General features: G+C 38.8%; 1 protein-coding gene across 4 annotated transcripts in view; it reads left to right on the top strand.

The window, feature by feature from the left end:
• The window catches only part of si:dkey-71h2.2 (low density lipoprotein receptor adapter protein 1), a 64,114-nt gene that overhangs the window by 27,372 nt on the left and 22,243 nt on the right, over nt 1–14,499 (top strand). For all 4 annotated transcript variants that reach the window (XM_036581671.1, XM_036581669.1, XM_036581672.1 and 1 more), the window contains exons 2-3: nt 1,275–1,417; nt 7,246–7,358. In XM_036581671.1, the coding sequence (XP_036437564.1) occupies nt 1,275–1,417; nt 7,246–7,358 (256 nt within the window). The remainder of the gene's footprint in view (nt 1–1,274; nt 1,418–7,245; nt 7,359–14,499) is intronic.

Raw genomic sequence — 14,499 nt, 5'->3', positions numbered from 1 at the left:
GGCATCCAGGCATTTGTCCATCACACTGCCAGATAGTGAAGCACAATTCATCATGCTAGAGAACACCAGCTAGCTTTACACCACTCCAGCACATGCTTGGCATTGCGCATAGTGATCTTAGGCTTGTGTGCAGCTGCTCGGCCATGGAGACCCCTCTCATGAAGCTTCCAATGAACAGTTTTGTCTGTTGATGTTGCTTCCAGAGGCAGCTTGAAACTCTATAGTAAGTCATGCAACAAAAGATAGGGGGTCAGCGCTTCAACACTGTGCAGCCCTGCTTTGTGAATTTTCATGGTCTATTAATTTAGTGGTTGAGATGTTGTTGCTTTTAGACACTTCAGTTTCACATTAATAACACTTACAGTAGGACTAGGGCGGAGCTAGCAGGACTTGTGGAAAAGGTGCCATGTTTAAAGTCGCTATGCTCTTCAGTATTACTCATTCTACAACCAGTGTTTGTCTATGGAGATTGCAGGGCTATATGCTTGAGTTTTTCCACCTGTTAGCAGCATGTGGCTGAAACACTTGAACTCAGTAATTAGGAGGGGTGTCCACATACTTTTGGCCATATAATGTACCTTTCCACTACGAATAGATAAAACAGTTCAAACATTTCAAAACTATCAAACAGTATCTCAGGCTTCATGCGGTGCATTCATGCACATTTCATGTTATGTATAAGCCCTTCTGGAGGTCTTGGAACAAAGCAAATTATGTACATCTGCACTTACTTAAAAACATACAGCACAGTCATACAGTCAGTGAGGGATGTAGAGATTATCCTAATGAGATTGGTTATAACATCTCAACAGTACTCAGACACTTCAACTACAATGTCTTGCAACTCAATATATAGATTCCTGTATTGACTAATAACAGCAGTGACTGTGTTTCCTTCAGTTACCTATCAGTCCATTGTCCTGAATCAGAATCCAGCTTTGCTGTCCTTTAGACTTTTGTCCTGTTCCCAAATGGAATATGGATCTATTTAAAGCTTGCTGTGTGGCACACATTTTACAATCACTTGCTGCAAAGAACATGCAAGCATGGAGAATTTTAATGTTCAGTGTCTGCTTCCTGCTCTTAAATGGACCATAATATTTACATTATGCTTTGTTATCTGTGTTTTATGTCATCAGAGATGTTGATTTTGAGACACTAATCAATAATACTGCTTGAAAAAGAGCCCTTGATGTTTTGTGCTGGAAGAGCTCCACAAACTAGAGTGACTGCTTGCATCTAAAAAGCATCTACTGTTTTTTTCTTTCTTTCAGAGCTTCCAGAGAACTGGACGGACACTAAGGAAACCCTTCTAGAGGGGATGGTGTTTAATGTGAAGTACCTGGGCATGACGCTGGTGGGCCAGCCTAAAGGAGAGGACATGGCGGCTGCTGCCATCAGGAGGATTGTCACTACGGTCAGTTATCAGTTATGTGTCACAGGGCACAGTGGGTCATTAGAATTTGAATGAATCATATTTGTATGTATGGTACCAGTTGGGTGCTAGTTTATAAAATGCCTCCCGCTGGAGCACTTGTCAGCGCTGTCAAGCAATTTTAAATTGTTTTCCCCTGAAGTCCACTTATAATGCTTGTGTGGTTTTACACACTAAAACCAGTCATACTTCATTTTTTATTTACATTTTTGAATCATTTAGATAGAAATGCAGTCGTACATCAAACAACACAATGTTTATTCATTTTCCCCTTATTTCAATCCAATAACAACATTCATCACAACAACGTGAAAGGGCAATTACACCACTGACTAAACAGGCAGTCACGAGTAAAAGTACTATGTCAGGGTGAAATCACAACTATGATTCATTCAAAATAGACAGTTTTGCAGTTTAATTGCCATATATGGACGGTCTGGACTGGGTGGACAGTACATGTTCATAATGTTTACATAATACAATGAGATCTTTTATTACATTATTTATTATTTTATTATTCATAATTATTTATTATTATTAGAGTTTTGTTGCTAAGCTTTAGGGCATGCTCACACTTGACAGGTTTGATTTGTTCAAACAAACCCTGATTCGATTGTTTGTTAACATGGTTCATTAGAACAAGTGAAAACGCTGCTGAACGCTGCATGCAAGCAGCTGAGGAGGTCGCTCTTGGTCCACTTCCAAATAGATTCTGGTGTGATTTACATTCTAACAGTATTTGTTGTGCAATTAACTGCTTTTGTCTCTATGGTACTTTTTTGCTGCTAGTTAATTGGTGTAGCTTCCCCAACACCTGGTAACAGATCTGACATAAATCACCCAGAAGGAAACATACACTGATGAACCAAAGTATAATGATATATAACTGCCTAATGTGCAGTCAGTCCTCTGTGGTTCAGAGCTGTTTTGATGGCCTGCATGGACTCAAGACCTGGAAAGGTGCCCTGTGGTATCTGGCACCAAGACGTTAGCAGCAGTTCCTTAAGTCCTGTAAGTTGTGAGGTGGAGCTGCTGCTAATTGGAGTTGTTCCAGCACATTCAACAGATCCTTGATTGGGTTGAGATCTGCTGAATTTGGAGGCCAAGGCAACACCTTGAACTCTTCATCATGTTCCTCACATCATTCTTGAATAATGTATGCAGTTATGAAAGGTGCATTTTTTTGCTGAAAGAGGCCACTGCCATCGGGGACTACCAATGCCCTGAAGGGGTGTACTTGGACCTGTTTAGGTAGGTGGCACATGTCAGATTGACGTCCACCTGAAAGCCTGGACCTAGGATTTCCCAGCAGAATATTGTCCAGAACATCACATCCTCCACCAGCTTATCTTCTTCCCTCAGTGCATCCTGGTGCTTTCATTTCCCAGGTAAATGGCATACATGTACTTAGCCATCCTTGTGATGTAAAGAAAATGGGACTCTTCAGATCAGGCAAATTGTTCCATTGCTCCAAGGTTCAGTTCTGGTGCTTCCATGCCCATTAAAACCACTTTTGTGGGGTTGCCCTTGTGCGTCAATGAGCCTTGGGCACCCAACACCCTGTCGTCGGTTCATGGTTTGTCCTTCCTTGGACCACTGTCAGCAGGTGCTGACCGGGAGCACCCATAAGCCTTACCATTTCAGAGATGCTCCAAACCCAACAATTGCTTGGTCTTTGTCAAAGTCACTCAGGTCTTTATGCCTGGCCATTTCTCTCGCATCCATCATGTCTACTATGAGAACTGACTGTTTGCTTACCGTTTAATATATCCAAGACCTTCACATGGGCTGTTGTTATGAGATAATGAATGTAATTCACTTAATCTTTGAATGGCCGTAATGTTTTGGCTCATTGGTGTAATAATACTGACTGTATGCACCAAATGAACAAGCAAAACCTGTATTTCCTTTCCCTCAGTATTTTCACTGATAGGAATATGTATATGGAATAATTTACTTAATCAGTATGCCATTGTTCTCCTGAAGGTCAATTAAGTCACCAGAAAACACTCAGATTTGGTTCCATAAATCTCAGTAGGATACTAAAAGACTGAAACACAATGTATTGTTCAGAGAGCGTGCATTGCTGTGGTTCCACTCCACATGCTGTGTGTCAGTGTCCACATACAGACACACAGACACATGGATACACGGAGCTACACACGTGCCCACTCTTGCTGCTCAGCATGTGAGAACAGCAAAGCTGTAAAAGAGCCTAATAGCACAAGATGCACTTCTAAATTAGCACCAGGACACAACTTGCCAACCTGGGATTACTTGCATTGATCTGCTTTAAAAAGAAAAAAAGAAGCCATCAATTGTCTCTCTATTCCTTTGGAAACTGAGCGACTTAAATTTTATTACAAGGGATACTTGTTTATTTCTGAAGTTGAGGTTACCCCATTCCTAAACACAAAGCTTATTCTCAGAGGGAGTCGAGACGACAGTAGAATGCGCGACAGCAGCAGATTTGTTTTCTCCTTGTGGCACAGCAGAACGTATATGACAGGGAAAGTTTTACTCCAAACAAACTGAAGCTGGCAGATTCTGTGAGCTGGAGATTAGACGCTAGCTTCAGCCTTCATCTCTCTCAACTTTTTTTCCTATACACGCTGACTACTGTCTCTGGGGCACTCACAGACCCTCCAGTTATGGTCTGCCTGATATTCTTGTTTCTTTTTGTCCTTGAAAAGAACCTCCCCCCCCACCCTCCTCTGCTTTTGAACAAAACCATATCCCCCCTCTCTCCTCTCCTATTGGAATTGTTTCATTATCCACTCTGCAGTAGTGTTCTAACTAAGGCCTGCCCAATAGAGCTGTATGCAAAAGTTTGGGCCGCCCTGGTCAAATGATATGTTTTGTTGAAAATAAGTTAACACATCCTCTGCAATTCTCTGGAAGCCATTCCTGGCCAGGAGTCCAAGAGAGCACAATTGGCCTCGCTCTCTCTGGGTGGGTACGATGGCCCTAGCTCTCCCCCAGTCACTAAGCATGATGCCAGCCAGAGCGGGTGTCTGTCAGCTGACGTAACAGAACTGGCAGTTAGTGTTCTCCTCCAAGCGTGTTCAGCTGTCCAATAATGTGGCATCAGCAGCAGTTTGAAAAAATGCGGTGGCGCTTCATGTGACTTGGAAGAAGAAGAAGCTTGTGCTAGCCTTCACCCTCCTGGTGACCATTTGCAGCCCTTTTATGGACTTCATGTATCCCCACAATGATGGGATATTCCAGCAGGATAATGCATCATGCCGTTGGGCCCAAGTTGTCCGGATTTGGTTTGAGGAGCATTCTGGTTGGTTCCAACGAATAGTGTAGCCTTCATGTTTGCCCGACGTGAGCCCAATTGAGCATTTATGGGATGTGGTTGAGAGGTCCATTCGCACCCGAGATCCTACACCTACAAATACCACAGAGCTGTGGGTGGCTATCCAGACGACATGGCTCAACATCCCTCCAGACGTCTTCCGTCCACTTGTGGAATTGATGCCATGTCAAGTTGCTGCACTTCACCAGGCTAGAGGGGAACCTACACAATACTAGTTCCTGTCCCATGATTTTTGGCACATCAGTGTGTGTGTGTGTGTATATTCCCAATATTTTAAACTTATCAAATAAATAGAAAATATGCACTAAAATTCATAAAATTTGAAAAGAACATATTTAAGTTTGTTCCCTGCAGAGCATGAACAATCAACAACCTGTGTAATTTGCCTGGGTTCAAACTTTTGCATACCACTGTGTTAATATCTGCCCAGTATTGACACATCATTGGTATCAGTGAAAATTTCACAGGTAGTAATAACTGGCGACTTTTTTTATTGTATCAAAAGACTCATGCAATGTGAAAAACAATTCAGTTGTGAAGATTTAATAGTTTCATGCTCATATTCCAGTCCATACAGAGACTGAAAAGCTTACTATCACCATCCCTTCTGTTACAGCAGTTTAGGCTGAACTGGTACATATTAATGTTAAATATTATCATGGTTAAAATGGTAACAAAAACATGTTTATCTAAATGTAACTTTGCATGAGGATAACATAACACAAAAATCTATGAAGAGAACTGATGTAAATCAGTCATTTAATCAAGCATTAAAGCACTGTTTAACTGCCATTATTGGAATGTATTTAATTTTTGACAATGTTAAGTTATATTGTATATATTGTATAAATTTTTAGCTCCCTAAAATCAATATTGGAAGCAGATTTTCATATCGGTTATATACATTACCTATCAAAAATTTTAGAACACCTAATTTTTCAGCAGTTTCATGACTCAGTGTACTCTTGGAGAATTTAAGATAAATAAGAACTCATGGAATTGTTTTAACAAAATTTTGTCTACATTTTTGCTACATTTTGTAAATAAGACTAACATTAATAACAGACATATATATATATATAACAGACAAACATACTCAAGGCGTTCTTTCTATATTGGAAATAAAATATTGTTCTGAAAGTTTATACCGACACTGTTGCAGATGTTTGACAGTTGGTGTCACGCACACTGAGGAACCATCCTTTCACACACTTGACACTGTCTTAAAACCCTGCGTGATGAACCAAAGATTTCAAATAAGGTCTTCTTCTAGTCCTCAGGAGTTCACTGCCGGTGCTGCACAGCCCAGGAAAGCCAATTTTTCTTATTGTGCCATCTTAGCAATGGCTTTCTAACAGCCACTCAACCTGTCAGTAATCCTGCAGCTCGAAGGCTTTTTTTCACAGTTGAAACTGAGACTTGCCTACTTTGACCAGTGATAAGCTGTGCTTGAAGGTGTTGTTCTGTGAGCTGCCTAAGATGCAAGCTTAGTTTCCTCCATTTACCAGGAACTTTTTGATGATGTGGGAAACTGGACTCATAGACACTCTGGCTTTCTTTGCAATTTCGCTAAAGGAAAGACCTACACTTCTAAGAGTTATCATGGTCTGTCTGTTTTCCTTTGTTAATTGCCTTTTTCTTGCCATTACGATAGCAATATCCTACATCCTGCAGTGCAATATAGTCTACATACTTCTCTAGTAACACTGTTCCAACGCTGCTTTTACACAGACAGAGGGTTTGTAAGTAATCAAAAGTTGGGACATCTGTAAGCATTGTTTGCATCAACTTCCGTTCATCTTTCTATTGCTGCTGAACAGTTGTAGGTTGTTAACCAATGACTTGTTCCCTGAAAAATGCTTTTTTTATAACTCTGAAACTTTCAGTTTTTTTTAACCTCTGCTTAAATGGCTTTAAAAACTGAAAATGCTCTAAAATATTTGACCAGTATATGTATATATGTGTATATGTACATATGTGTATATATGTATTGATAGATATGTCAGTCAGAATTCATTTCTACTTGACCTTTTTCCAATCTGTCTTTAAAACTTTCACATTAAACAGGCAATTTTTGTTACTGTGCCCTGAAGACTGATGTATACACATAATCTCTGTTCTGATTAGTTGCCCTGTATTTTGCCTCATTCAAAAAGAAATTCAAGCTGTAACACTGCTTTATAACTTCAACAAGGACAGGCAGAACTAGGCTGAATAGGTAGATATATGCAATGCTCTGGGTTTTGGACATCACAAAAATAGAGAAATCATGGGCTGTTTTTTGCAGCTTACGTACCATGTAGATTGTATGGACTGGGCAGTGAATGGTACGTTTTATAACAATGTTTACATAACATACAAAAGTTTTTCATTTAAAAAGGGAGGAAAATGTTTTCCATTACATGGCCCTTTCAGGGATGAATGAGATTATACTCTTATCATTTGATTTAATGGATTTTGAAGTTTATGCTTTTTGTGACTTTGACAGGCTCGTGCCAGTGCAAAGAAGTTTCGGAAGGTGACCCTCACTGTCTCTCCTAAAGGCATCATCATTACAGACACAGAAACCAGCGACCTCATCGAGAATGTGTCTATTTACAGGTACTAAAGTACAGTTATGCTGAGTCACATAATTATTAAGAAAAAACAAATAACAGTATGAAGCCACAGACAAATACAGCCAATGGCGGTATGTTTTGCTGTTTATATGTACTGTACTGTAATTGTAGCTGTGAATGGTTGCAATTATAAAGGTGATCTGATTGAGACACTGTCTAAACTCTTGTTCTTTCCCACTGAAGCTAGGATTACTCTTCTTAAGACGTTCTATGCAGTAACTACTTTGCATTAATTAGTAACTACTATGAAACTAATATGTAAGTTATGTAGTCAGAAAGTGAGGAACAAAGCTGTGAACCCACAAACAGACCCTTATGGTTTATGGGATTAATCCCTTAAGTGCTTGAGCAACTGTTTTATAGCGTTTATCAGAATTCTACTGCAGGTTGAATGTTTTTTGTTCAGCAAACTCAAGAGTCTCAGAAATCACATCACAACTCTCAAATCTCTAATTAATCTTTTTCGTGCACTTCATATTTGCTTCAGATACACTGACACCACCAATTACTGTTTAAGTTGTAAGTTTATTCACCAACAGGGATTTTGTGATTGTCGTGTGTCTATTTCCTGGATGTGAGGCTCATCTGGGATGTAAGTGCTTTTACTGTGTAAAACAGAACAGTGTTGCTGAAGAGAGAGTGTGCTTGTTCCATGCTCCTCTGTGGGAGGTGGATGATTGTTAAGTCAGGATGCAATGAAGAAAGGTGTGTGGGTGTGGGTGGGTGGATGGGAGGGTTTGGGGGATATGGAGTGGAGAGGGGGTCTCTGGGTCTCTGGCTGGCCTCATGCTGATGTTTGCTTATCAGCAGCAGCAGAACCACAGTCATCAGAATCATGAATGCCTTTCATCCTCCCCCCTTAGGAGTTACCTCCCTTCTGTTCCTCTCTCTCTCTTTCTCTTTCTTTATCTCTCTCTCTCTTTATACCTCTCCTATCGCTTCTCATTCTGTCCTGTTCCTTCTCTCTCTCTGTAACTCATTCTTGTTCTCTGAATATACCTCTCTCTTGCTCTCTGTCTCCATTTTTCTTGCTCTTTGTCTCTCTCCCTCCTCTATATTTCTCTCTTTCTCTGTTTGTCTCTATCTATCTATCTATCTATCTATCTATCTATCTATCTATCGCTGCTGTTGAAAGAAAACCTTGTATCTCCGTTTTTTCCATTTTTCAGTTTTTGACATAATTTGAAAATACCTGTTGTCCTTTACATTGTGTGTAAATTTCATGATAAATGGACCAAAAGAAATGCACCCAGATTACTTTGAAAAATGTTTGATTCCACTGACTTATATATATATATATATATACACAGATCAGGCGTAACATTATGACCACCTCCTTGTTTCTTCGCTCATTGTCCATTTTATCAGCAGACTGTAGCCCATCTGTTTCTCTGCATACTTTGTCAGCCCCCTTTTACCCTGTTCTTCAGTGGTCAGGACCCCCATGGACCCTCACAGAGCAGGTACTATTTGGGTGGTGGATCATTCTCAGCACTGCAGTAACACTGATGTGGTGGTGGTGTGTTAGTGTGTGTTGCGCTGGTACGAGTGGATCAGACACAGCAGTGCTGCTGGAGTTTTTAAGTAACAATAAAAGACAACTAAATGTGAAGTGTATTCCTATTCATATGTTTGCTTGTCCAAAAAAATCATCTTGTAACACCATCAAAATAAAAATGGATACATTTTCATCTTCATTCATTACGTATTGAAATAAATGTCACAACAACAGTGAGAAATTGTATTATTAAAGGAGAGGAAATGATTAAAAAGCAAAAATAGCCAATATATTTGTTAACCACACCTTTGCAGAACTAACACACTGTGGCCCAGACACCTCACAGAACAGTGGGCTCCAGCTTGTGTTGTTTGGCATTATATGAGTGTGGAGGACCACAGTTAGAAATGAACTCCAGTGGTGTTTCTAGGTTTTTTTTGTTCTCTTTTGCTCGCGGCTCAGGTGGATCATGTCCTGACGGAACATCACACACCCTGGAGGAGTGGGTTTCTCTGCTGGATGTGGACAGCGCAGGCTTTGATCACAGAGGCTCAGCTAGACTTGAAAGAGTTTTTGAAAATAAATGTATTGTAGCCAAGAGGAGAGCATATCACAGTTCAGCTCATTCTAAGCTATTTTACTCATAGGTTGGTTAGAGAGTAATGATGCATGGTGTAGAATAAATAAATACCAAAATAAATAAATGAGATGTAAAGAAGTTGTAAATAAGACTAATTGCACATATATACAAAACTCAAAAGTCAGAGACCTCCTTTAATTTATGTAAATGGCTATTAAGTACAAGTTATTAATTTTACAGAAGATATTTCTGAGAAGATTGATATAAGATGATCCACTTGCATAAGCAGGTTATGTTATTATCAATGGAAACTTAAAGACAAATCAAGATTTTCCAAAACTGGGGTCCAGAAAATGATTAGAAGTTATAGAGAAAATAGGACTCCTAACAACCATACAAGACATGGTAGGCCACCAAAACTGTCACTATAAGATAAACAGTACACTCTCAGAAAATAGCCACTAAACCCTTACAGTGGTGGTACTGTCAATGGGTATGTTTTCAGTACCTTTAGTTAGGTAACATAACTGTACCATATCTGATTGCAGTTATATTTCTCATTTGCATTGACACCACAACCCTGTCTTGACTCCAGGCCATATGTTTTATTTTTCTGTTTTTTTTTCTGACAAGGTTACGAAAAGATACAAATATGCCTCTTTCCCCTGGGAAACTGAATGTAGTGCAACTTTAAAACATATTTAAGGTACACCATTGGACGCTAAGACCATTTTTTGTACACGTACATTGTTCATACCTTCATGAACAAAAATGTATTTGTACAGTCCCGTTTACTTCTTCTCACAGTGCACTTAAAACTTTCACCTTTGAGAGATCAAAGCTTGAGAAGAGAAAATCAAACTCCACTGTTTCTTCAGATCTGAAAAAAAAATCCATAAGTGCTTCTCACTGTGTATGACTCAACGCTGAAAATATGTGTAGCTGTCAAGAGGCTGAGAAAAGGCGATCAACAAAAAAGAACAAAATTTGCAGATCAAACAAAGGAGCTGTCGGTGTGCTCAGAACAATGGACTGACCATCCGGAGTCCAGAACTTTACATCATTGCATGTGTTTGGGATTTGGGATCATAAAAGGAGAAAAAGGCCTCCAACTTCTAAGACTGAACTTTGGAGGTGTAGAAAAATATCCCTGCAAATTTCTTTGAAGAACTGAAAGCAAGTCTCCTGAAAAGAATGGAAGCTGTAATAAAGGTGAAGAGTGGACACATTAAACACTGAAAATTTGATATTATATTTAATTGTTGAGGCTTCTCTGTAATTAAATAACATAGTTAATCACCATTTTGACAGAAAATTTATAAGGACTAGTATGTTGAGGAATTTTGAATAAAATAATCGTCAGTTAGTGTAAAACAAATGAAAATGTAAACAAAGAAAGGATGAAAAATATATGTGCCTGCTGATGATGATAAATCACCTCCACTAGGAAATCTTTCAGTAAAATCCAGCCAGCACTTTCATACATGCTTTTACATGGACAGTATGAACTGTTATTAAGATTTTGCAATCGTTTGCCATTTTACTGATCAAAAAATGGCTAAGTGGTTTTCTGGAATGGAACCTGACCAAACCAGCCAGTCTGCTAGAATCTCAGAAAAAGACTGTCAGTGGAGCAGTACCCCTCTCAGTACCTTTAGTCAGGGAACATAATTGTACCATAATCCATTGAAATTACATTTTCTAAGTTGTGTTGATTCCACAAACCCCGTCTCGACTCCAGGCTTTTTGTTTTATTATTCTGTTTTAAAACATTGGGTTATGAAAAGGTACAAATACGTATGTAACTTATTTAAGGTACACAGTTGGACCTTAAAACCACTTTGTACCCCATTTACATTGTTTGTACATTGAGGAATGAAAAATGTACCTGCACAGAACCTTTATTTCTAACAGTGTAACTGCTGTAAAGAATGTCAGGCAAAGAAATTGCGAGTGCACTTTGTAGTTTAGTTGAAGCTTATAGTGAGAATTAATGCATGCGCTGCTGCAGTCAGTGAATGAGCTGATAGGAGAGAGAAAAGGAATCTCGGCTTTCTTTTATCTAAACTGCAGAAGCAGCTTGGCTCTAATGATATGTATGGCTTTCCTCATGCCTGTTTATGCCCCCAAGCCCTACCCTCCTTCTCCAGTGGTGTTTACAAACAGAGGAAAAGCTAACAATGTGTCTTCTATTTTTAGTGGATATGATTTAAGAGATGTAATCAGCGTCTGCCTTGAGTCTGAGTGAGCTGTCAGTCGTCTTACTGTCAGTTACGCTTCAGACAGCTGTAATCTGAGTAATCACAGACTTTTGCTTTGTTTGTTTATGCCAGTCACTTTCATTTACATATTCAGTGCTCATTTTTGCATTGTGCATACAGTCAATTTTACTATATGTTTTACAATGCAATTTGCATATATGTAGTATTTTATAGGGTGTTTTTTTGTATTTTGTTTTCCTAAATCCCTAATCCTGCTCAGTGATTTGTGTAATGAGATTCAGCACGCTTCTGTATTAACTCTGTGGGATTTCACAGAAAGGTTAAAGCTCATTTTGGCATTACTCCTACTGTGACAGTGTGAATTGCCATACTAATGCACTCTGCACAAAAAAGAAAGCCTACTGTGTGTGAGGGAGAATGCAAACTGTGGTAGTGTCACACTTCACCCACATAATGTGTTTAAGCCTCTACTAAAGCCTGATACATATATTTTTTTTTATCAGAAGCGACCTTTTATTTATTATTTTTCATTTAGGAATACTCCCTAAGTGCAGAAACCTGTCAGAATGCAGCAGAATTATTTTCCCACATCTCCAGCTCGTTGGCTCGTAGTCCTGTGTCTTTAGTCCAGAGGGAATTAACCCAGTTCTTCAGGGTTTCTGCCCAGGCTGAGGTTCACTGGTGCAAATGGCTCTATTTACATTTACTCTTTGTGACATTTCTACTTCAAATCTCAGATGCATTTGTGATGCAGCTGAAATTTAACAAGCATGTACCTCCCTGCCTGAAGGCTGCGAATACACAGTGCTTGCACCCCAGTGGAACTTCACACTGCAGAAGAAGAATGCTCAGCTCAGCAGCAAGGCCAATAAACTGTAATAACGTTTTCCATCTGACCTGGATTCTCTTTACATCTGCCTGGTGAATCCCATAACTATGCCTGCACTGTCTATGTTAAACATAATGTAAAAATATTCCTTCAGTTCCAGTCCGGTAGGGGCGTGTTTAGCATATTTTTAGTGATTTCGCTGCTCAGACACACCCACTAAACCTGGCAATTAACAGATAAGTATGACTGAGCAAGGAAATGTCCAAACTGTGCAGGACACTGGCCTTCCGGAACTGAAGAACCTGGCCTTAGAATTAAACCAGGCTGATTTTGTTACTGTGCCTTTAATAACCATGCAATACTGTATATAAGTCGGAGACCACCCTTTTATTTATTATCACTGCAAGTCAAATTCAAGTGGTTCATTTTTCAACATCAAGGAAAAACTCAATAGCTAAATATAACACCATTTTTAAATTATTTACTTTGTCCACTTTTTGCCTTTATTACAACTTACATTTGTTTCAGGAGACTTGCTCTCAGTTTAATCAAAGAAATTTGCAGGGGAATTTTTCCACACCTCTTAAGTTCAGTCTTAGAAGTTGGTTTCACTTTCATTTTCTCAGGTAATCCCAAATACATTAGTGATGTTGAGGTCTGGGCTCTGGGGTGGTCAGTCCACTTTTCTAAAAACATCAGCAGCTTCCTTTGTCCATGTTCTTTTCTTAGTGAGGACATATTGACAGCTACCATTCCTTTCAGACTCACAGTGTTGAGTTGTCCTCTCACAGTAGAAGGATGGACAGAAACACCTGTATATTTTTCAAGGCTGAAGCAAACGCGGAGCTTGCTTTTTCTCCTCTCTCTCAAAGATCAAAGGTTTAGGTACTATTTATCTGGTGGTGTTACAGTTTTGTTGCTCTACCAGGTCTTGCTTGGTTGTTAGGAGTCCCATTTTCTGTGTATGCTTTAATAATTTTTTGAACACAGTTTTGGAGACTTCTGTTTTTTCACTTATTTTCTTTTGACATTCCTTTTTCTTATGCAGGTGGCTTATTTATATCTTATCTCTTCAGAAATATCTCCTGAAAAATAAATGAATTGTACTTAATGACTGTTTGACTGGAAATTAAATAAATACTGGTCTTTGACTTTTGCACAATACTGTATATGTAAATGACCCTTGTTTTAATTGGTAGTCCTGTATTGTGCCTCATTTGAAAAGTAGTCCAGGATGAAACACTCTTTATAACTTCAGTGTGAGTGAGTGGAGCTAATGTACTGTAGGATGAATAGGTGAATAGATCTAAATCCATTTTTGAAAACACCACAAACACAGTTATTTCTGAACAGGCTTCTTCTGCAGTTTAGCTTCCATATATGAACTGTACTGACTGGGGCCTGAATGGTAGGCTTCGAAACATTAAGTGTTTACATAGTAGAGATGGCAGTATGGTGATATTTTATCAAACCATGGTTAATTATAAAACAATACACCATGATATGCTTTTGTAAACATATTACAGATGTCATCGGTAAATATAGAATACTGTCCAAATGCATGTTTCATTACAAAGATAGCATAACTGGTCCTGTTTACTCTGTTTTAGTGTAGTACAGTATGTGAAATGCTGTATAGAAATCATTGTTATCTGTACATCGTAGTGCATTACATCTGTTCTAACTTAGAAGAATCTCAACAACAGACAAATTAAATAATATGACACATTTTGTGTATCATGAAGATGTGAAAATGACTTAATGTCATAATATTGAATTGTTGCCTTTTTTCACTGCTATTATATAATACATCAAATTCTTTTATTTAAAAAATAAAAATAAAAAAACAAGCTTTGGATTTGCACAGATAAAAGTGTAGAAATCCAGGTAAAGTTTAAGTTCCTCTTTCTTCTCATTAGTTAATTTATTGCAGTGTTTGGTGTTCCACTCTCTTTTTCTGTTTACTGTTCATAATTAGGTTTGGGATGCACCAAT

This window comes from Colossoma macropomum, unplaced genomic scaffold, assembly GCF_904425465.1.
Source record: "Colossoma macropomum unplaced genomic scaffold, Colossoma_macropomum, whole genome shotgun sequence".
NCBI lineage: Eukaryota > Metazoa > Chordata > Actinopteri > Characiformes > Serrasalmidae > Colossoma > Colossoma macropomum.
Note: the sequence above shows the minus strand (reverse complement) of the source record. Positions and strands in the feature narration are given on the sequence as shown.